This window comes from Humulus lupulus, chromosome 7 (genome assembly GCF_963169125.1).
Source record: "Humulus lupulus chromosome 7, drHumLupu1.1, whole genome shotgun sequence".
In the NCBI taxonomy this organism is placed as follows: Eukaryota; Viridiplantae; Streptophyta; class Magnoliopsida; order Rosales; family Cannabaceae; genus Humulus; species Humulus lupulus.
The window spans coordinates 2,298,960-2,323,301 of NC_084799.1; the positions used below are offsets into that span (position 1 = coordinate 2,298,960).

Genomic DNA, 24,342 nt, shown 5'->3' on the forward strand with positions numbered 1-24,342 from the left:
TTATACTTTGAAAATGGTGTTGGGTTGGAGGGTAAAAACATATCAAGAAATCACTATCCATCAAGAGTAAATATAAAAAAAATAAAAAAAAACTAAAGTGAACTTTCCAAAGAGGTTGTTCTTATATAATCAACAATTTTGTCCTTTAATTTTATCTATGAGTAAATACGAGATTTTGAGGTCAATAATATATCGTGAAAGTTATTATAATATTTTTAACCTTAATATAAATATAAAATTCTATAAAAAAATTTATCCAAAAAATTCATTATTTTTTTAATAATGTCGCTAATTTCATTAAATCAAAGCATTTTCAAACAATAAAAACATAATTTCAGTATGAATATCACCCCACTAATACTGCGATCAACTTATAAACAAGAAATTCTCGCTAATATTCATTATTGATTCTTTATCTTTCGCATATTCCTTAGCTTACTTTATATTTTTTATAGGTCATGTTAATGATTTTTTATATATATAAATGGCCTATCATACATGAGAAACATATTATAGGTTTTTCTTCATTATCTATGCAAAATAATAATTTTATTTTATTTTAATTAGATCGTCCTAAGTTGTGAGAGACTTTATAAAAAAAATATTATTTTTATAAAATTTATATAATTTTCAAAATTATGGGGTCTTTCTATATGTAAAAAAATAGCATTTTTTTTTAAATTTGGGGTCTCATTGTGTTGGGGCCCTAGGCACAGATCTGACCTGCCTCGGCACGACCGAACCTGTTCACTATTAATATATCTTATTTTAGGAATGAATATGATAGTAAAACTTATTTATAATAACAAAATAAGTATAAATACTAAAGGAAAATTCTAGAGTGTACCCCATGTTTTTTGAGATTATTGGTGCACCCTTCTTCTGTTTTCGGTATTGGAATAATTTTCGGCGTAATTTTTTTTATGATTGTGTACTGTAGTTATTTAGAACATCCTGCAAATTTTCAGAAAAATTTGAATAATTTACAATATCGAAAATATAGTTAAAAAATATGTTATCTTCCACGCGCTTAAAAAAAAAACAGTCACGCGTGCAATAGACTATTTGAACATTGTTTTCGGCACTGTAAACTATTCAGAATTTATCGAAAATTTACAAGAGACTCTAAATAATTATAATATACATGGTCATAAAAAAAATTCGCCAAAAATTATCCGGTATCAAAAAACAAGAGAGGGTACACCAGTATGTCCATTATTATCTAGTTACATACAAAAAATTCAAATAGATGTTAGTTTGTATCTTTCATCGTTGTGTTAATATTGATATATTTTGTTTCCATAATAGTTTTGTATATTTTATTTAGTTTCATATAACAAATAAACAGTTTTGTATATTTTATTAAAAATAAACGTATGAGAATAACAAAATGTATAAAATGTATACTGTAAGAATAAATAAAATAAATATTGTTAGAATATTTATATTTAAAATAAAATAAATATTGTTAGAATATTTATATTGTTAAAATAAAATAAACAAATATATTTCTTTTCTTTTTTTTTCATTTTTCTTGCTAAACTGTTGAGTATTTTACTGAAACTAAACATTTGTATTTATTTTTCTGAAACAGTATAACAAACATGATCACTTTTTCCGTTTACTATGATATTTCATTCATTAAAAAAATAATATATTAAAGTCACAATTTATTTATATTAAAATAAATATTAAAAAATAATCTCTATAATATAAATAAAAATTGATATAATATAGTATTAATAATGTTATATAAATTTATAGTTAATATAAATGTAATCCAATATTCCTTTTTTTTCGTAACAAAAGAATAAAAATTTATTTAAATTGTAGAATGAAGAAAACAATAAAATAAAGATTTAACATTATGAACTAACAATGGCGCCATATACAAAAATTATCGTACTGTAGAGAGAGCAGTTAATAATACGATAGGGCGCGATGCATGGGATAATTGCTCTGCTCATGTTTTCGTGTGAATTACGAGGATGACAAGAGATTTAAAAGCGAATTTGCCGGTTCATAATATCATAATCACCAAAAGCTTTCATTTTTCATTAGCTCCTCTCCTCTCCTCTCCACCAAGACCAAAGCTTTATCTCAAGCCTTTAAAAGGGTACTCTTCTTTTCTTCACTTTATCTGTATTTATATATGTATTTGTATGTATATGAATGAAGCACAGAACTGGGTTTGTTTTTCCTCTGCTGAATTTGATGTGGGTTTGTTTCAGAATTTAACTTCATAGTATTTTTCTCACTTTTTCTCTGTGAATTATTGACCCTAATCAGCAGTTTTGTGATGGGATTTTTGTTGATTTTGTTATCGGGTTTGACAATATTTTAAACGAGGATATCGCTTGTGGGAAGGTAGGACCACTTTTTGTTACTCCTTTTCTACTCAATTAATGCACAACTGGTCTGGACCTTTCATTTTCTCATTTATTATATGAACTTTTTTGTTTTCTCTTTGAGATTTTAATTCTGATGTTGGATAGTTAATGTTTTTAAATTTATGACTGTTGGTGTTGATACTGGAGGTTTATTTTTGAAAGTTTGAGACTGGAGTTCGATGTAATTGCTTTTGTGTTGTATACATATTTCAAAGTTTTTTTTGGTGAGAAAAGACTGTTTCATTACCAAGAAAATACTGTTTTATATTGCAAATAAAATCCTATTTTGATTGTTTTTTCATGTTGGATCACCTGATTCCCATAGTTTGTAAACTTTGTAGTTGTTGTGATTGTGAATTATTAGTACAATTCTTGATGTATTTTTACTTTGAAATTGTTTTTGTTACCTTGCTGGTAAACTGGAAGTCTTTAATTATACATGACACAAATATGGATTTGAGCCTAATTTTCTAAAATATATCATTTGCTTATATGTGTATACAAGGTCACCTAGTGGAAGTTCAAAACTTAAAAGCAGCTTAGACTTAAAAAATCAAAGATTGTTTAGTCTAAGTAGCCGTGGTTCTTATAAGTTATAAAAAATGTGTTGATTAACTTTAAGATAGTAATTTAATTTTCTCATCTTTGAGTATGATTTTTGTAATTTTGTTAGGCAATTATTGAGTGCTAAAGAAAATATTTAGGAACAATTCTCTCTTTAAAGCAACAAATTGACCATTGTAAACAGGTCAAAAAGGAAGCTGAGTTGACCCTACCCGAACATGACCCATTTATAGACATGTTGCACGGGGTGTGTTGAGTCGTGTCGTGTCAACCAATTTATAAACATATCATGTCTTGAAAACTTCTGTCATTTATATATATTGTTTAATAGGCTTTAGAGGTTCACCTTAAGAATTCATTTGTATGACGAATCCAGAATATGTGTGCTAGTTTTTTATCCCTATTGAAATTGATGGGTTTGAACAACTGCAGTGTACAGATGGAAGCTAATGGAGTGGCTGAACTTAAAGAACCTCTATTGGAGTGTTCGGATAGTGATAGTGTTGTAATCACAATCCCTGATTTGGTTCACAAGAAAAATGAGAAAATAAGCAGCATTATGTTCAGAGTAAGAGGAATGGAATGTGCATCTTGTGCAGTATCTATAGAATCTGCGCTTAAAAAGCTTGATGGAGTTCGCAGTGTCATGGTATCATCACTTCAAGGTCAGGCTGTGATCAAATATGTGCCAGAGCTGATTAATGTAAGCTATTTCTTTTGAACTCAACATGTTCTGTAAATGATACGGAAAAGTTTTATATATATTTATATAATATGTTTGAATGTGAGAAATGAGAAGAAGTTTATGTTTCTTGCATACTGTTTTAGTTAGTATGTTTTTTCAGTCATCCTGATCATTATAATCTATTATCAATGTTAGTTTAATTCTTACAATCATTATTAATCTTGTTCTGATTTGCTTGAAGTTTGTGCATTGTTCTTCCCACTTTGTGAAACATTTTTTATTTAAAAAAAAGAGTAGTGTATGCTATTATTTATTTATTTATTATGGTGCGAGTTTTTTGTAATTTATAATAGAGTAAAGTCATTCTTGTCTTTAGAAATTATTGAAAGGATTTATGATGAAGATTTTTTATAGGCAAAAAAAATCAAGGAAACTTTGGAGGACACAGGTTTTACAGCTGATGAGTTTCCAGAACAAGACATAGCAGTATGCCGGTTGAGGATTAAGGGAATGGCATGCACAAGCTGCTCAGAGTCTGTTGAACGTGCTCTACAGATGGTCAATGGAGTCAAAAAAGCAGTCGTTGGCTTAGCACTTGAAGAAGCAAAGGTCCATTTTGATTCAAGCGTTATTGATACTGACCACATTATAGAAGCAATAGAAGATGCTGGTTTTGGAGCCACTCTCATTAGCTCTGGGAATGAAGGGAACAAAGTACATTTAAAACTTGAAGGCGTGAATAATAAAGAAGACATAACTGCAGTAAAATCCACTCTTGAGTCAACTCTGGGTGTGGTTGATGTTTCTTTTGATATGACAGAACATAAGGTAACTATTAGCTATGACCCTGATATAACCGGTCCGCGATCTCTTATAAAGTGCATTCAAGAAGCAGGACATGTTCCCAACAATTTTAGTGCAAGCTTATACGTTCCTCCAAGACAAAGAAAGGAAGAACAGTTGCATGAAATTCGAGTCTTTAGGAATCAATTTTTGATGAGCTGCTTATTTACAGTTCCAATATTTATGTTCTCAATGGTACTGCCTATGCTTCCTCCTTATGGTGATTGGCTAGACTATAAGATTCACAACATGCTCTCAATTGGGATGATTTTAAGTTGGATCCTTTGCACACCTGTGCAGTTCGTTGTTGGCCGGAGGTACTGTATTAGTATTACAACTTTCGCATAGTTTTTGTTATCATTTATGGGTATCTTAAACATTTTTAGTATTTTGTTATTGTAAGAATATTCTGATCATAGAAAAATTTCAAATAACAATAATATTTTCCTGTGTTTTCATTTCAGGTTCTATGTGGGATCATATCATACATTAAGGCGAAGATCTGCTAATATGGATGTTCTGGTTGCACTAGGATCTAATGCTGCATATTTCTACTCTGTTTATGTAGTGATTAAATCATTGACATCAGAAACATTTGAAGGCCAAGAATTTTTTGAAACTAGTGCCATGTTGATTTCTTTTATCCTCCTAGGAAAATATTTGGAAGTTGTTGCTAAAGGAAAGACATCTGATGCCTTAGAAAAGCTTACCGACCTTGCACCAGATTCTGCTCATTTGGTAACACTAGATGGAGATGGAAATGTCATCTCAGAGATGGAAATTAACACTCAATTGATACAGAGAAACGATATTATCAAGATTGTTCCGGGAGCAAAAGTTCCTGTTGATGGGATTGTCATAGACGGTCAAAGCCATGTTAATGAGAGTATGATTACAGGAGAGGCCATTCCCATTGCAAAGAAACCGGGGGACAAGGTATAAATAACTTGCTTGGATCTTATTTCTATTATGTAGAATATGTTATTTGCAGCAATACAAATAATATTGTTGGGATAGATAAAGGATACAAGAAAAGTAGGGGTAATGCCGTCCTACAAAAATGCGAGTTTTTTATTGGGAATGCAATGTGTAATTTTTTCTCAATTTTTTGTTTTATTTTGATGTCATGATCATAGGTTATTGGAGGGACCATGAATGAGAACGGATGCTTACTAGTTAAGGCCACCCATGTTGGATCGGAGACTGCTCTTTCCCAGATTGTTCAACTTGTGGAAGCTGCTCAGCTTGCCAGAGCACCTGTCCAAAAACTAGCTGATCAGATATCAAGAATTTTTGTTCCAACAGTGAGTTTTTATGTTTAATCTGCTGTTTTTGTCAAATGACTATCAATATTATAGGAATCTGAATGAATTACTTCATTTAGCAAAGATAAAATTTAAATGGATAAGGTAAAGCTCAGATTCTATAGAGTCTGAAATTTCTTTTAGGAACAGAGGATATAGATGCTGATTATAGATAACACTGCTATCTATTAAATGATTTTGCTTTAATTTTTTTTTTGAGAAAAAAATCATGTGGAATTTTCTCTGAATGCTTGCTCATGGTTGTGCTTTGAATTGTGTTATATGCATTATCAAATAACAAGTTATAAAGTACCGACCATTATTTTCACACTTTTGCACTTAAGAACTAAGAGGTGTCAAAAGGCCATCCACCATTGCTTTTCAGTATTACTTTTTTTTTCTTCTATCGAGTGACATAATGTTTGTTACATCAGGTTGTTGTTGTCGCTATTATAACCTGGTTGGGATGGTTTATTCCTGGAAAGCTTGGTATATTCCCTAAGCATTGGATACCAAAAGACATGGATGAATTTGAGCTTGCTCTGCAGTTCGGTATTTCAGTTTTGGTGGTTGCTTGCCCGTGTGCTCTTGGTCTCGCAACACCAACAGCAGTCATGGTTGCCTCGGGAAAGGGTGCTTCTCAAGGTGTCCTTATTAAAGGTGGTAATGCACTTGAAAAGGCACACAAGGTAATGCTGATGATGCTTGGTGATGATAATTTGGGCTAAAGGATAACATATCTAATATATCAAATTTCTCAATTGAGTTTTCATATTCACCAAAGTGGTTCTTAATTTGAGCTGTTGTTTATGTTTCATTCATAAAGTCTGGTTTGCTGTGAGTAGATTATTTAATCGGAAATTTCTTGTGCAACAGATCAAAATTATTGTCTTTGACAAGACAGGAACTCTCACGATCGGGAAGCCTGTGGTAGTTAGTGATGTGCTCTTTTCTAACTTTCCAATGGAAGAGGTGTGTGACATGGCCACAGCTGCAGAGGTGGGTGCCCATGCTTTTAAATTTATGAAATTTGTGTTTTACATATTATTTCTTCAGTTAGATATCGAAATTAGCACAAGAAACCTCTGCAGCCCAGAATTTAGATGACCTGAGAGAATCAACTTGCATTTACAAAATTATTATTAGAGAACTTGATACTCTCTAGTTTGATGGTATTTCTTTTGTAAAATATTTTCTTCCCTGTGCAGGCGAACAGTGAACACCCAATTGCAAAAGCTGTGGTGGTGCATGCCAAGAGGCTGCGCCAAAAGTTTGGGTCCAATGGTGAATTTATTGCAGATGTTAAAGAGTTCGAGGTGCACCCTGGGGCAGGAGTGGGCGGAAAAGTTGGCCATAGAACAGTTTTAGTTGGTAACAGAAGACTCATGCGCTCTTTTAACGTCCCAGTTGGTCCGAAGGTTGAGAGCTATATTTCAGAAAATGAGCACCTGGCTCGGACATGTGTTTTGGTCGCCATTGATGGGGAAGTTGCTGGAGCTTTTGCTGTAACTGATCCTGTGAAACCAGAGGCAAGGCGTGTCATATCTTATCTGCGCTCGATGGGCATATCCAGCATCATGGTGACTGGTGATAACTTGGCCACAGGTTCTGCGGTTGCAAAGGAGATTGGGATTGAGACAGTGTTCGCTGAGACAGATCCAGCAGGAAAAGCTGACAAGATCAAAGAATTACAGGTACATTTTCCCCTGTAAATATGCATCATGCTGTAACAATATTGAAAGGTCAAATAGGATTCTTACCCCTTAAATTATGAGTAATGATATGTGCACCCAAACATTACACACAGTGACGTGTCACTGTTTTTTAAATCAGTGGGTCTCAGTTTTAATAAATGTGGTGGTTAGACTAATCTGCCACATCATTGTATGTAATGTTTGAATGTTTGAGTGTATATTTTGGGTGCACATATTATTACTCTTAAATTATTATCTTATAGAGTTATGCCTCCGAATTATTTGGCATTGCTCCATAAACTAATTAAACTACTAGAAATAGATCCTCTATCGAGAAAGATGATGTCGTGTGTTAGGAAATAGACAAATAAGATTTTTGCCCCCTAAAGTATCAACATTGCAGAGTTGTGTCCCTGCAAGGATCTATCTTTGTTAGTTTAATTAGTTCGGAAATCTTTTTTGCAACATGAAATAGTTCGGGGGCACAATTGGGTAACGGTGATAATTCAGGGGAAAAAATCTTATATTTATGAAATGTATTTAGTTCTTTCCTAGAGAAAGAATGGAGTTACTTATAGTAACAATAGAATATTAAGAATTATGAGTAACTATCTTTGGAATTGATGATTCCTATGTTTTCAATGGATGCAGATGAAAGGATTGACTGTGGCAATGGTGGGGGACGGCATAAATGACTCGCCAGCATTGGCTGCAGCTGATGTTGGCATGGCCATTGGTGCTGGAACCGACGTAGCTATAGAAGCAGCTGACATAGTTCTGATCAAGAGCAACTTGGAAGATGTTGTTACAGCCATAGATCTCTCCAAAAAAACCATGTCTAGAATTCGGCTAAATTATGTCTGGGCCCTTGGATACAACATCCTTGGCATGCCAATAGCGGCCGGAATCTTATACCCTTTTACCGGAATCCGATTGCCACCTTGGCTTGCTGGTGCTTGCATGGCTGCTTCCTCCCTTAGTGTGGTCTGTTCTTCGCTTTTGTTGCAGTCTTATAAGAAGCCTTTGGAAATTCAACATTCTTGAGGCTCCAACTGACTTCTAAAACCATAACTTGGCTAATTTTTAGTCTCTGTTAGCTTCCATTGTGTACATTTTCATTGATGCATTAATGAAAAAACTAGACTAACTTCTCATGATTTTATGTCAAAGCTATTGCAATGACAAAAAATATATAGGTGTTTGGCAAAATAATATTCTTTTTGACAATGTTTTACAAAGTAAATTTTCTCACACCAAAAACTATATACTCAACATTACATTCCAACAATGGCTAATCAAGCATAGACCAACTGGGGCTAGCTGACATGACTATTTTCTTTTTCAAAAAAAAAAAATTTGTTTTTTTAATTTTAGCCCTATTTTTAAAATAAAATTTTACTAACACACCATTGCATTTGTAAATGTAATATTTCATATTTTACCCTCTATTTAATTTCGCCTCCCATTGATTAAAATCCTAATCCTCAAGAAAAAATAGAAAGTAGTATAATTTTATCACTTTATATAAAAAATTTATATAAAAAAAATATATGGATAATGGAAATTTTTCTTTTTAACAGTATTTTTTGTTAACTTTAATAAAATATTCTAAATATTTAATAGAATATATTTTTAATATTAATTAAAAATATATATTTATTAATTATATTAATATAAATTCGAATATTATGAAATATTATTATTATAATAATATTAAATATAAAACTACATATTTAATAATTATATTAATATAAATTTAAATATTATAAAATATTATTATTATAATAATAATTAATTCAATACTAGATATTAATACTTATATTAATATAAATTTAAATATTTTAAAATTGCACTTAAGTACCCATTCTTTTTTTTGTCACGGCAATAATACCAAATATTTGCTAATTTAGAAAGCTAATTATTTCATATATTAATTGACTAATTTTTAAAATGTATAAAATCAATTTTAAATTATTAAAATCTGAAAAAATTAAATAGAAAAATAGAAGGAATAAACAAAATTGAATTTATATTTAAGGGTAAATATTAGTAGAAATTTAGTGTTATTGTTGTAAATATTCATTCATTTGTTTTGAAAAATATATATAAAATCAATTTTAATTTATAAAGGCATATAAAAAAAACTAATAAAATTTTAGAAAAAGATTGAATTTATATTGAAGTACCAATATTAGTAGAGATTTAGTATTATTGCTATATATGCATTACTTAAATAGTTTTTATAAAATATATAAAATCAATTTTATTTATAACAAAAAAATATTTAAAAAGATTTGGTTCTTAAATGCAACTATTAACAAATATTTGATATTATTGTCGCCAAAGTAAAATAATTAATTGGTACTTAAGTAAAACTATCAATAAAGATTTGATATTTATGTCACTAAAAAAATAACTGGTATATAAGTGAAAGTATTTGAAAACATTTGGTATTTTTGTTGTCATTATGCCAAAAGAGTTATCATATTATATATATATATATATATTTAAGAAACTATAAATAATGCTTTGGTTTAATTTTTATTTTAATATGTTTATGTCATTTTTTTATATATAATATTATTTATTTATATGATAATGATATAAATTTAATAAAAATAATTAATAATTTTTATAAATAAAACTAAACAAACGTGCATTGCACATTGTTTGTATCTAGTAAAACTTATAACAACTACAAATTTATTGACAAATAAAAAACTAAAAAACTCTTATAAAACTTTAGGAATTTTTTTTTTTATCATTTCTTTATGCTATTTTCTCTCATAATTTTTTTTTGCTAAATTTCAAGATCAAAACAAAACCTAAACTATTGGAGCAATTAAAATGATAATATTATTACTTTGGACTAATTTATATTTATATATGAATTTGTTTGCCACTTCACAAATCACTATTTTTTTTCAATAATTGGTACTCTTGAAAAGTCACCCTTATTTTATGTTTACGATTTTAAAATTTGGTATTCTTGAAAAATCACCTCTTTTGTGACAGATCTAAATTGGGCCCAACAAATTATTGACAAAAGTTCGGCCCAATATTAAGCTTAACGGGTCCAAAGTCAAACAAAAAGTCAAAACCCCAGTTAGGGTTTTTGCTCTTCATCTTGCTCGTGGTCTAACGACTTGCAAGCCTCTTCATTTTTCTCCATTTGCAGGAAAAATCTACCGTCGATATGGATGCAGAGTTCGCAGGTTTTGTTTTTTGAACCGTAAATTTGTGATTTTTATTTGTACATATGTAAATAGTTTCTGTGTTTATCTCGATTGGTGTCGAAATGTGTTTTGTTAGTGTAATATGGTTTTCGTGTTATCACAATTTGAATTTGAACCTAAGCTTAGCCTATTCCATTGCTTAATTCATGCTATCAGATGATAAAGATGGGAAATCATCAAAGTCCAGGGGTCAAGCAAAAGAGCATAAGGAGCAGCTGGAAAGACTTAGGCAAAAGGTTAGGAGAATTTTCTTCTTCTTCATCATCTTCTTCTTTTTCTTCAGTTGGTTGAGTTATGGTGGTTGGTGTCATTACTAGTTAGCTTATTTGTGCAGGACCCAGATTTCTATGAATTCTTGAAAGAGCATGACAAGGAACTTCTACAGTTTGAAGATGAGGATATTGAGGTAAGTATGCAAAAATGTGTGTTTTTTGTACTCAACTTGTAAATGCTTCTGATGGGTTGTTTTAGAAATGGTTAAAGTTTTTGCCATTTTATTGCAGGAGGAAATTGATGATGATTTGGAGGAGGAAGAAACCGAAGTAGATGTTGTTGATGATGAACTAAAAGATGGTGATGATGATGAAACTAGTGACCTTGAGGTTGCAGAGAAGGAAGAAAAGCCATCTAAACGCGTTATAACAGCTACCATGGTTGATGAATGGTGTAACTCGGTTCGTAAGGATGGAAAGATCTCTGCTATTCGTACTCTTATGAAAGCTTTTCACACGGCATGCCATTATGGTGATGACAGTGGAGATGACCCTTCATCAAAATTTAGTATCATGTCTAGCAGCGTTTTTAATAAAGTAATGTTGTTTGTACTGAGTGAAATGGATGGAATACTTCGAAAAATGTTGAAGCTTCCTTCTTCTGGTGGGAAAAAAGAGATCATACTAGAATTGAGGAGCACTAAACAATGGACGAACTACAACCATATAGTGAAGTCATATCTTGGAAACGCCTTACATGTTCTGAACCAAATGACAGACACACAAATGATAGCATTCACTCTGCGGCGTCTTAAATATTCTTCGGTATTTTTGGCTGCTTTCCCAAGTCTCTTAAGGAAGTACATCAAGGTATGACATAGTTCTTTGACATTGTTATTGCTTTAAAATTGATGCTAATTATTGGTGTAAGGGATTTGTATGTCAAATATATATTTGTTTTGGTTTTGTCACTCCTTTAGTATGGGAATAACTGATCCTTTTACATTTTCTTTCAGATTGCACTTCATTTTTGGGGTACAGGGGGAGGTGCCCTTCCTGTTGTCTCCTTTCTATTTTTAAGAGATCTATGTATTCGACTCGGGTCTGATTGCATAGATGAATGCTTTAAAGGGATATACAAAGCATACGTTTTGAATTGCCAGTTTGTAAATGCTGCGAAGTTGCAACATATCCAATTTCTTCAGAACTGTATTATTGAACTTTTTGGGGTGGACCTCCCAACTGCATATCAACATGCCTTCATTTTCATTCGGCAATTGGCTATGGTATTGCGGGAGGCATTGAATACAAGAACCAAGGTATTGATAATTTCCAAATCTTTAGATAACATTCGGCCTTTTGACTTGTTAATTCTTTGCATCATCTATGCATATTTGAATTTAAGAATGGTCTTCAAGTCTTTTTTTCTTTCTAAAACTGACTATTTGATCAATAAAGAGTTCTCTTTTTGTCATGAATAAATAAAACTGTCAGCTTTTTCCCAATGCTTTCATTAGATAAGGGGTAGAAAGTTAGCTAGATGCTTTTCTAATTTTCTTTATTTCGAGTAAATTGTCTTGTTTCACTTGTGCTATGCTCTTGGTTATTTTGTTCAGGAAGCCTTCCGTAAGGTTTATGAGTGGAAGTTCATGAGTTGCCTTGAGCTCTGGACTGGATGTATTTGTACCTATGGCAAAGAATCTGACTTAAAGCCTCTCGCATACCCACTATCTCAAATCATTGCCGGGGTAGCACGTCTAGTTCCAACTGCCAGATATTTCCCTCTTAGATTGAGATGTGCTAGAATGCTCAATCAAATAGCTTCTGCAACTGATACTTTTATACCCGTTTCCATGCTTCTATTGGACATGCTCGAAATGAAAGAACTGAACAGGCCCCCAACTGGAGGCATTGGCAAAGCAGTTGACTTGCGTACAATACTCAAGGTATGTATGACCATGGACATCCTTCTTCATGCCATTTGACTTTGTCTTTCTTAACACGTTTTGAAAATTTTTGTGCCAGGTTAGCAAGCCAATTGTGAAGACCCGAGCATTTCAGGAGGCATGTGTCTTTTCTGTTATTGATGAGCTTTCCGAACACCTAGCTCAATGGAGCTATTCTGTGTCTTTCTTTGAGCTGTCTTTTATTCCAGCTGTACGGTTACGTAACTTCACCAAGTCCACCAAGGTTGATAGGTTTCGAAAGGCAATGCGACAGCTTATCCGTCAGGTAATTTCTTTATGTGGTGACCAAATTTGCTCTGCTTTGATTTTAGTGTTGCTCAAAGGTCGTCTTGGAGTGGTCTGTGAATTGATCATTATTGACATGTACAAAGAATGCATCTAATGTTCAAACTCCTTTATTTCTCAGATTGAGGCTAACTCTGTATTTACAAATGAGAAACGCATGTCAATTTCTTATATGCCAAATAGTCCTGCAGTGACATCTTTCCTCGAGGTATGTACTATTTTTCGTGTAGAGTGTTACATCATGAATTTCGTATTGTTTATTTTTGCTATTCATTAGCAAGCTTGGCTTAAGATTTAGGAATACGCTAAGTTCTCTTCGATTGATTTTTTGTTACTGAATTCTATCAAAACAGGAGCAATCCCACACAACATAATTGGAATTTTTTCATATTTATTTTGTTATCATGAACTAATTCTAGTTGATCAACTGAAGAACTTGTTTTTGGCTGTTGTAGGATGAGAAGAAGGCAGGGGCGAGCCCTCTGTCACAATTTGTTTTAATTTTACGCCAAAGAGCACAACAAAGAAACAATTCCTTGATGGAATCCAGGTTTCTTATTAATTTGTTTTTTCAAAAGATTTTTATATTCAATTTTTTTTCATGGTAAGAATCCAAATCTAATATGCTGGTAATTTCCAGTGTTGTTGTTGGTGAAAACTCATCCTTCTTTGGGAATAAGAACAAGACGACAGACAGCGATGACGACGAAGAAGACCATACCCGAAATGAGGAAGGCACAGTTGTGTTTAGTTCCTCCTGGTTACCAGGAACTGATTCTAAGTATGGCTATCAGATTCTCTCACTCTCTCTCTCTTTCTCTTTCTCTCTCCTGGCCTGATATGTGTTCTTAATTTGTGTTATTTTGTTAAATTAACAGGGATGAAAAACCTAAGGAATCGAAAAAGAAGAGAAAAAAGAAGAGAAAGACAGAGCAACTGGATGATGATCAGTTGGCTGTGGATGAAGATGTTGTCCAGGACTTGGTCCTGAGTTCTGATGAAGACGATTCATCGATTGACGGCCATGGCCGGTCTAATGAGGAAGATGAAGATGGGAAACCACCATTGCCTCCAAAACAACAAACCAAGAAGCATAAACAATCCACACATGCATCAAAGAACAAAAAATTTCATGCAAACAAATCAAGGAAGAGAAAGAGGCCAAGTTCTAATAAAGGAGATTAAAAAGATCATTTAAACAATGAGTTCTTTCTTTATGCAATTTTGAGGTCAAGTTTTGTTTTGTTTATGTTATTATTTTATTTAGCTTATTATAAAAAAGAAACAAAAATAGTCAAACACCTTTTTTTAAGGTAATTTTTTTACTGGTGTTCTGAAAAATTAATACACAAATATGTTAAAGCGGCCGTTTATACAGTTTAGCTTAAAAAGATGGAAATTGAGGTTGTATATAAAAAGAAAAAAAATTATATTTTTTGAACTTAACAAAAATTAATGTATTTGGTTTTTTTTCTTTTTTCACCATTTTATTTCAATAGTATAGATTTCACTTTCACTCTTACAATATTGAACCCAAGCCCTTTTAGTGGGGGTTTGTTACATCTGATCATGTCAATTTTGGTGTTTCAATTCATGTTTAAATAATTAATACATCTCACATTATCTAAAATTGGCAATTATTAAATTGACTTTTCAACTTTATTATTTTTATTTTAATGTTTTAAATGATGACAGATATTCATTCGTTGAACATAAATTGAAAACACTAAAATTGAATCAGGAATCTTAATTATTTTTTGTTATGGTTTTTTTTTTCTAAAATCAAAATTACACTCTACTAGTGACTTACACAAATTTGTGTCTTCCATTTGCAAAGGTAGCGACCCACCACTAATGACGCAAGAATTCATCGTTTAGATGGGGAACGAGGAAGGACCGGGACAATTTTTCATCCTGTAATGTTAAACGGGGTGAGGGTGAGGATAACACTTCCCACCTTAAGGGGCTTGGTTTAAATTTTTTATTTATTTTTTCACACTTTCTTTTATGTATTTTATATTTTTATTGATATGTTATCGTAATATAGTTTTTAAAAATTTTAAATTTTATTTAAGACTATTTAATATTTTAAATTATAAATATTGTATAATATTTTAATTTTTATATAATTCACTACTTTTAATTTTAATTTAATTTCTTTTTAAATAAATTGATCTCCTGTGGGGACTCTCCTCCCCGTCCCCAACTAAAATAAGCAGCAATGAGGGTTGGGATGGATGTTAGAATTATAAATAGGAGCAAGGAGGAGAACGGGGTCGAGGATAATACTCCTTGCCAATTCCTCACCCCGAGTGCATTCCTAACCACAATCCAAACCAACATTATACATATTGAATTGAGTTTTTACGTCGATTTTATACAATTTTTATTTTGTGAAAAGTGATATTATGATATATAAAAAATTATGTCTTATTGTACAATGAAATAGATATATATATTTTGGTTCTCTAGTTGGTAGCTAAAGTTTTTCTAAAAAAAATATATATTAATAATATGATATCATTAATGATACAATATTTTAGTATAAATAAAAACAACAATTAATAAATATTTACAACAACAAAAGTGCTTAATGTTAATTAAACGCCCTAATTTTTTTTTGCTAACATACATTTAATTATATAGTTTATATATACATAAAAATACAACAATGTTTATTAAGTAGTTTGAAATTAAGGTCGCCTTCAGAATGTCCTCATCTTTGATCCTCAGCTGGTGATAATCAGATCAAAGATTAATCTTTGAAAATACAGTCTTACCTGGCAACTGATCAAACAAATCATCAATCCTTGGCAGTAGATACTTGTTCTTGATAGTCAGCTTGTTCAACTCTCTGTAGTCAATACACATTCTTAGAGAGCCATCTTTCTTCTTCATAAATAAGACTAGTGCACCCCACGATGAAAAATTGGGCCTGATAAAACCCAAGTCTAATAGTTCCTGTAACTAAACCTTTAGTTCCTTTAATTCTGCTAGAGCCATCCTGTATGGTGCTCTAGATACTGGTTTTGTCCCTGGTGCCAATTCAATGACAAATTATATCTCTCTGTGGGGCGGTAACCCTAGTAGTTGTTTGGGAATACATTCAGAAACTCACAAACTAACCTGGCCTCCTCGGGTCCAACATGCACACCCATAGTGGTATCTACCACACTAGCCAGAAATCCAATGCAACCACCTCACTATCTCCTAGAGACTACCAGATCCCCAGTGGGCAATAAAATCCCAAATCCCACTGCATATTATTCACATGGCCTACACAACCTATCAATTACTCTACTAGATACAAAGGAATGTGTAGCCCCATAATCAATCAAAACAGAATAAGAAGTGCCAACACTAGAAAGCTGACCTGTCACTACTGAGGGTCGAGCCTCAGCCTCTGATTGTGTCAATGTGAACACTTGAGTTGGAGCCAAGTAGTTTGCCTTCTTTGGTTCTTCCTTCTTCACCCTTGGGCAATCTTTCTTAAGGTGGCCAATTGTACCACATAAAAAGCAGGCTTTCGCCCGACATTCTCCTAGATGACGTCTTCTGTATCTGGCACATTTTGGATAAGTCCTCCAACTCTCATTACCTCCCTGGCGGCCAACCTGTATACCTCATGGCCTCCTATTTGGGCCTAGAATTGTAATGATATCTGGTGTCTTCCTCTTCTGGTCACTAGGGCCTTCGCCCATACCAGTTATTGGGGTTTTATGTTGTTGCAAAATTAATAGTGTGTGCAAGTGTACACAGTCGTCAAAACAAGTAATAAAGTGATAAGTTAAGTATCGTCTCCACAGGGATTGAAAATTGGAAATTAAATCTCAAAACTAATTACTAACAATTTGTAATGCCCCACGTCCTGGAATGACGACTGGTCCTACAAACTTACACGAGTCTTTCCAACGTGCTTTGTCCTCACTCGCACGCTTCCTGGGAAAACTTCCCAGGAGGTCACCCATCTTGAGATTGCTCAAAGTTAAGCAGGCTTAACTCTGGAGTTCTCAAGTGAAGGGCCACCGAAAAGTAGATGCATCATCATGGGTAAATGATTTAATTGGAGTTGAAACGGAGCCTTAAGTCAACAATTGAAAAAAATTCCCCTTTTCGATGCCAATTTTCGCAAGTTTTTGCCTTATATTCGTACATCTCTCAGTATTTTGATCGTATCACCCTCTAAATAGCTAGAATTTGCATGAAATTTTATACATAGTAGCCTAAGGCAGAGGGCTACAACTTTTGTGCCCATGACCCTCGCATATTCCATAGTATTCCCTTTTAAAACCTTGTTCGAATTCATAATATAGAAATCGAACATTTCTGAAAGGGGTACCCCTGTGGTGAATTGGAGATTTAACTAATTTCTCTGAAATGTATTACACTCGTGTTCAACTCATTCGATATTTTCCCCCAAGAGATCTCATGTTTAAATGCTTCTATTGGAATTGAAACGGATCCTTAAGTCAACATTTGAAAAAAATTTATCGTTTTCGATGGCAATTTTAGCAAGTTTTTGCCTTATATTCGTACCTCTCTTTGTATTTTGCCTGTATCACCCTCTACACAGCTAGAATTTGCACGAAATTTTATATATAGTAGCCTAAGACATAAGGCTACAACTTTTGTGCCCATGACCCTCGCATATTCTATAGTATTCCCTTTCAAAACTATGCTCGAATTCATATTATAGAAATCGAACATGTCCGAAAGGGGTACCCCTTTGGTGAATTGGAGATTTCACTAATTTCTTCGAAATGTATTACAATCGTGTTAAAATCATTCGATATTTTCCCCCAAGAGATCTCATGTTTAAATGCTTCTATTGGAATTGAAACGGATCCTTAAGTCAACATTTGAAAAAAATTTCCCTTTTCAATGGAAATCTTCGCAAGTTTTTGCCTTATATTCGTACATCTTTGAGTATTTTGACAGTATCACCCTCTACACAGCTAGAATTTGCACGAGATTATATACATAGATGCCAATGACATAGGGCTACAACTTTTGTGCCCATGACCCTCGCATATTCCTTAGTATTCCCTTTCAAAACATTGTTTGAATTCATATTATAGAAATCAAACATTTCTAAAAAGGGTACCCCATTGGTGAATTGGAGATTTCACTAATTTCTCCGAAATGTATTACACTCGTGTTCAAATCGTTCGATATTTTTCCCCAAGAGATCTCATGGGTAAATGCTTCTATTGGAGTTGAAACGGAGCCTTAAGTCAACATTTGAAAAAAAAATCCCTTTTTCGATGGAAATTTTCGCAAGTTTTTGCCTTATATTCGTACCTCTCTTTGTATTTTTCCTGTAGCACCCTCTACACAGCTAGAATTTGCACGAAATTTTATACATAGTAGCCTAAGACAGAGGGCTACAACTTTTGTGCCCATGACCCTCGCATATTCTATAGTATTCCCTTTCAAAACTTTGCTCGAATTCATATTATAGAAATCGAACATTTCTGAAAGGGGTACCCCTTTGGTGAATTGGAGATTTCACTAATTTCTCCGAAATGTAGTACACTTGTGTTCAACTCGTTTGATTTTTTTCCCCAAGAGATCTCATGGGTAAATTCTTCTATTGGAGTTGAAACGGAGCCTTAAGTCTACATTTGAAAAAAAATTCCCTTTTTCGAAGGCAATTTTCGCAGGTTTTTGCCTTATATTCGGACTTCTCTCAGTATTTTGACTGTATCACCCTCTACACACCTCTAATTTGCACGAAATTTTATACATAGATGCCTAAGACATAGGGCTACAACTTTTGTGCCCATAACCCTCGCATACTCTACATTATTCCCTTTAAAAACTTTGCTTGAATTCATATTATAGAAATTGAACATTTCTAAAAGGGGTACCCCTTCGGTGAATTGGAGATTTCACTAATTTCTCTGAATTCTATTACACTCGTGTTCAACTCGTTTGATATTTTTCACCTAGGGATCTCATAGGTAAATGTTTCTATTGGAGTTGAAACGGAGCCTTAAGTCAACAATTGAAAATTTTTTCTCTTTTTCGATGGAAATCTTCGCAAGTTTTTGCCTTAAATTCGTACCTCTCTTTGTATTTTGACTGTATCACCCTCTGCACAACTAGAATTTGCACGAATTTTTATACATAGTATCCTAAGACATAGGGATACAAATTTTGTGCCCATGACCCTCGCATATTCTATAGTATTCCCTTTCAAAACTTTGCTCCAATTCATATTATAGAAATCGAACATTTCCGAAAGGGGTACCCCTTTGGTGAATTGGAGATTTCACTAATTTCTCCGAAATGTATTACACTCGTGTTCAACTCGTTCGATATATCTCCCCAAGAGATCTCATGGGTAAATGCTTCTACTGGAGATGAAACGTAGCATTAAGTCAACATTTGAAAAAAAATTCCCCTTTTCGATGGCAATTTGCACAGGTTTTTGCCTTATATTCGTACATCTCTCAGTATTTTGATCGTATCACCCTCTACACAGCTTTAATTTGCACGAAATATTATACATAGTAGCCTAAGACAGAGGGCTACAACTTTTGTGCCCATGACCCTCGCATATTCTATAGTATTCCCTTTCAAAACTATGCTCGAATTCATATTATCGAAATCGAACATTTCTGAAAGGGGTACCCCTTTGGTGAATGGGAGATTTCACTAATTTCTTCGAAATGTATTACAATCGTGTTCAAATCATTCGATATTTTTCCCCAAGAGATCTCATGGGTAAATGCTTCTATTGGAGTTGAAACGGAGCCTTAAGTCAACATTTGAAAAAAAATTCCCTTTTTCGAAGGCAACTTTCGCAGGTTTTTGCTTTATATTCGAACATCTCTCAGTATTTTGCCGTATCACCCTCTACACACCTTGAATTTGCACGAAATTTTATACATAGATGCCTAAGACATAGGGCTACAACTTTTGTGCCATAACCCTCGCATACTCTACAGTATTCCCTTTAAAAACTTTGCTCGAATTCATATTATAGAAATCGAACATTTCTAAAAGGGGTACCCGTTCGGTGAATTGGAGATTTCACTAATTTCTCTGAATTCTATTACACTCATGTTCAACTCGTCCGATATTTTTCACCAAGGGATCTTATGGGTAAATGCTTCTATTGGAGTTGAAACGGAGCCTTAAGTCAACAATTGAAATTTTTTTCTCTTTTTCGATGGAAATCTTCGCAAGTTTTTGCCTTATATTCGTACCTCTCTTTGTATTTTGACTGTATCACCCTCTACATAGATAGAATTTGCACATAATTTTATACATAGTAGCCTAAGACAGAGGGCTACAACTTTTGTGCCCATGACCCTCGCATATTCTACAGTATTCCCTTTCAAAACTTTGCAAGAATTCATATTATAGAAATCAAACATGTCCGAAAGGGGTACCCCTTTGGTGAATTGGAGATTTCACTAATTTCTCCGAAATGTATTACACTCGTGTTCAACTCGTTTGATATTTCTCCCCAAGAGATCTCATGTTTAAATGCTTCTACTGGAGTAGAAACGGAGCATTAAGTCAAAATTTGAAGAAAGAAAAATCCCCTTTTTGATGGCAATTTTCGCAGGTTTTTGCCTTATATTCGCACATCTCTCAGTATTTTGACAGTATCACCCTCTACATAGCTTTAATTTGCACGCAATTTTCTACAAAGAAGCCTAAGACATAGGGATACAACTTTTGTGCCCATGACCCTCGCATATTCCATAGTATTCCCTTTCAAAACTTTGCCTGAATTCACATTATAGAAATCGAACATTTCCGAAAGGGGTACCCCTTTGGTGAATTGGAGATTTCACTAATTTCTCCGAAATGTATTACACTCGTGTTCAACTAGTTCGATATTTTCCCCCATGAGATTTCATGGGTAAATGCTTTTATTGGAGTTGGAACGGAGCCTTAAGTCAAGATTTAATAAAAATTTCCCATTTTTGATGGCAATTTTTGCAAATTTTTGTCTTATATTCGTTCATCTCTCTGTATTTTAATCGTATCACCCTCTACACACCTCGAATTTGCAGAAAATTTTAAACATAGATGCCTAAGACATAGGGCTACAACTTTTTTTCCCATGACCCTCGCATATTCCTTAGTATTCCCTTTCAAAACATTGCTTGAATTCATATTATAGAAATCGAACATTTCTAAAAAGGGTACCCCTTTGGTGAATTGTAGATTTCACTAATTTCTTCGAAATGTATTACACTCGTGTTCAACTCGTTCGACATTTTCCCCCAAGAGTTCTCATGGGTAAATGCTTTAATTGGAGTTGAAACGGAGCCTTAAGTCAACATTTGATAAAAATTTCCCATTTTTGATAGCAATTTTCGCAAGTATTTGTCTTATATTCGTTCATCTCTCTGTATTTTAACCGTATCACCCTCTACACACCTCGAATTTGCACAAGCTTTTATACATTGATGCCTAAGAAATAGGGCTACAAATTTTGTGCCCATGACCCTCGCATATTCCTTAGTATTCCTTTTCAAAATATTGCTTGAATTCATATTATAGAAATCGAATATTTCTAAAAAGGGTACCCCTTTGGTAAATTGGAGATTTCACTAATTTCTCCGAAATGTAGTACACTCGTGTTCAACTCGTTCGATATTTTCCCCCAAGAGATCTCATGGGTAAATGCTTCTATTGTAGTTGAAACGGAGCCTTAAGTCAACATTTGAAAAAGATTCCTTTTTTCAAGGGAAATTTTCGCAGGTTTTTGCCTTATATTCGAACATCTCTCAGTATTTTGACCGTATCACCCTCTACACATCTCGAATTTTCATGAAATTTTATACATAGATGCCTAAGACACAGGGCTACAAATTTTGTGCCCATAACCCTCGCATAGTCTACAGTATTCCCTTTAAAAACTTTGCTCGAATTCATATTATAGAAATCGAACATTTCTGAAAGGGGTTCCCCTTCGGTGAATTGGAGATTTCACTAATTTCTCTGAATTCTATTACATTCGTGTTCAACTCGTTTGATATTTTTCCCCAAGGGATCTCATTGGTAAATGCTTCTATTGGAGTTTAAACGAAGCATTAAGTCAACATTTGAAAAAAAAATTCCCCTTTTCGATGGCAATTTTCGCAGGTTTTTGCCTTATATTCGGACATCTCACAGTATTTTGACCGTATCACCCTCTACACAGCTTTAATTTGCACGAAATTTTCTACGAAGAAGACTAAGACATAGGGATACAACTTTTGTGCCCATGACCCTCCCATATTCCATAGTATTCCCTTTAAAAACTTTGCTCAAATTGACATTATAGAAATCGAACATTTCCGAAAGGGGTACCCCTTTGGTGAATTGGAGATTTCACTAATTTCTCCGAAATGTATTACACTCATGTTCAACACGTTCGATATTTTTCCCCAAGGGATCTCATGGGTAAATGCTTCTATTGGAGTAGAAACGGAGCCTTAACTCAACATTTGAAAAAAATGTCCCATTTTCGATGGCAATTTTAGCAAGTTTTTGCCTTATATTCGTATCTCTCTTTGTATTTCGCCTGTAGCACCCTCTACACAGCTAGAATTTGCACGAAAGTTTATACATAGTAGCCTAAGAAAGAGGGTTACAACTTTTGTGCCCATGACCCACGCATATTCTATAGTATTCCCTTTCAAAACTTTGCTCGAATTCATATTATAGAAATCGAACATTTCTGAAAGGGGTACCCCTTTGGGGAATTGGAGATTTCTATAATTTCTCCGAAATCTATTAAATTCGTATTCAACTCGTTCGATATTTTTCCCCAAGAGATCTCATGGGTAAATGCTTCTAATAAAGTTGAAACGGAGCCTTAAGTCAACATTTGCAAAAAAATCCCCTTTTCGATGGCAATTTTAGCAAGTTTTTGTCTTATATTCGTACATCTCATTGTATTTTGACCATATAACCCACTACACAACTAGAATCTGCGCAAAATTTTATACACAGAAACCTAAGACATAGGGCTACAACTTTTGTGCCCATGACCCTCGCATATTCTATAGTATTCCCTTTAAAAACTTTGCTCAAATTCATTTAATAGAAATATAACATTTTTGAAAGGGGTACCCCTTTGGTGAATTGGAGATTTCACTAATTTCTCCGAAATGTATTACACTCGTGTTCAACTCGTGCGATATTTTTTCCCAAGAGATCTCATGGGTAAATGCTTCTATTAGAGTTGAAATGGAGCCTTAAGTAAACTTTTGATATTTTTTTTGCTCGAATTCATATTATAGAAATCTGGCTACAACTTTTGTGCCCATCACCCACGCATATTCTATAGTATTCCCTTTCAAAACTTTGCTTGAATTCATATTATAGAAATCGAACATTTCTGAAAGGGGTACCCCTTTGGTGAATTGGAGATTTCTATAATTTCTCCGAAATCTATTACACTCGTATTCAACTCGTTCGATATTATTCCCCAAGAGATTTCATGGGTAAATGCTTCTATTGGAATTGGAACGGAGCCTTAAGTTAACATTTGAAAAAAAATTCCCCTTTTCGATGGCAATTTTTTGAAGTTTTTGCCTTATATTTGTTCATCTCTCAGTATTTTGACCGTCTCACCCTCGACACAGCTTTAATTTGCACGCAATTTTCTACATAGAAGCCTAAGACATAGGGCTACAACTTTTGTGCCCATGACCTTCACATATTCTATGGTATTCCCTTTCAAAACTTTGCTCGAAATTATATTTTTGAAATCGAACATTTCTGAAAGGGGTATCCCATTGGTGAATTGGAGATTTCACTAATTTCTCTGAAATGTATTACACTCGTGTTCAACTCGTTTGATATTTTCCCCCAAGAGATCTAATGGATAAATGCTTCTATTGGATTTGATAGATAGCCTTAAGTCAACATTTGTAAAAAAAATTCCCCTTTTCGTTGGCAATTTTCGCAAGTTTTTGCCTTATATTCGTTCATCACTCAGTATTTTGCCCGTATCACCCTCTACACACCTTGATTTAGCACAAAGTTTTATATATAGATGCCTAAGACATAGGGCTACAACTTTTGTGCCCATGACCCTCGCATATACCATAGTATTCCCTTTTAAAACATGGCTCGAATTCATATTATTTAAATCGAACGTTTCTGAAAGGGGTACCCCTTTGGTGAATTGGAGATTTCACTAATTT

At 33.5% G+C, this 24,342-nt stretch overlaps 2 protein-coding genes across 6 annotated transcripts; both read left to right on the plus strand.

Moving 5' to 3' along the window:
* The first annotated feature begins 1,949 nt into the window (after positions 1 to 1,949).
* On the plus strand, positions 1,950 to 8,637 carry LOC133790296 (copper-transporting ATPase HMA4-like). 4 transcript variants are annotated; one of them, XM_062227896.1, is made up of 10 exons: positions 2,039 to 2,116; positions 2,293 to 2,367; positions 3,387 to 3,657; positions 4,054 to 4,799; positions 4,947 to 5,418; positions 5,619 to 5,786; positions 6,221 to 6,475; positions 6,663 to 6,785; positions 6,995 to 7,480; positions 8,132 to 8,637. In XM_062227896.1, the coding sequence occupies exons 3-10, from the start codon at positions 3,394 to 3,396 to the stop codon at positions 8,522 to 8,524; spliced, it is 2,907 nt and encodes a 968-aa protein (XP_062083880.1). In that variant the 5' UTR covers positions 2,039 to 2,116; positions 2,293 to 2,367; positions 3,387 to 3,393; the 3' UTR covers positions 8,525 to 8,637. The 4 variants fall into 4 exon arrangements, with proteins under 4 accessions (XP_062083879.1, XP_062083880.1, XP_062083881.1 ...); XM_062227897.1 differs by having other exon boundaries at positions 2,068 to 2,116; positions 2,290 to 2,367; XM_062227895.1 differs by lacking the exon at positions 2,293 to 2,367 and having other exon boundaries at positions 1,950 to 2,116.
* A 1,927-nt stretch (positions 8,638 to 10,564) lies between these two features.
* Positions 10,565 to 15,237, plus strand: LOC133790298 (nucleolar complex-associated protein 2). 2 transcript variants are annotated; one of them, XM_062227900.1, is made up of 12 exons: positions 10,565 to 10,695; positions 10,873 to 10,952; positions 11,051 to 11,122; positions 11,220 to 11,798; positions 11,945 to 12,247; positions 12,545 to 12,874; positions 12,954 to 13,160; positions 13,302 to 13,388; positions 13,636 to 13,730; positions 13,821 to 13,961; positions 14,059 to 14,409; positions 15,018 to 15,237. In XM_062227900.1, exons 1-11 carry the CDS (start codon positions 10,677 to 10,679, stop codon positions 14,363 to 14,365), a joined length of 2,220 nt encoding a protein of 739 aa, XP_062083884.1. In that variant the 5' UTR covers positions 10,565 to 10,676; the 3' UTR covers positions 14,366 to 14,409; positions 15,018 to 15,237. The 2 variants fall into 2 exon arrangements, with proteins under 2 accessions (XP_062083884.1, XP_062083883.1); XM_062227899.1 differs by lacking the exon at positions 15,018 to 15,237 and having other exon boundaries at positions 14,059 to 14,548.
* The last annotated feature ends 9,105 nt before the right edge of the window (positions 15,238 to 24,342 follow it).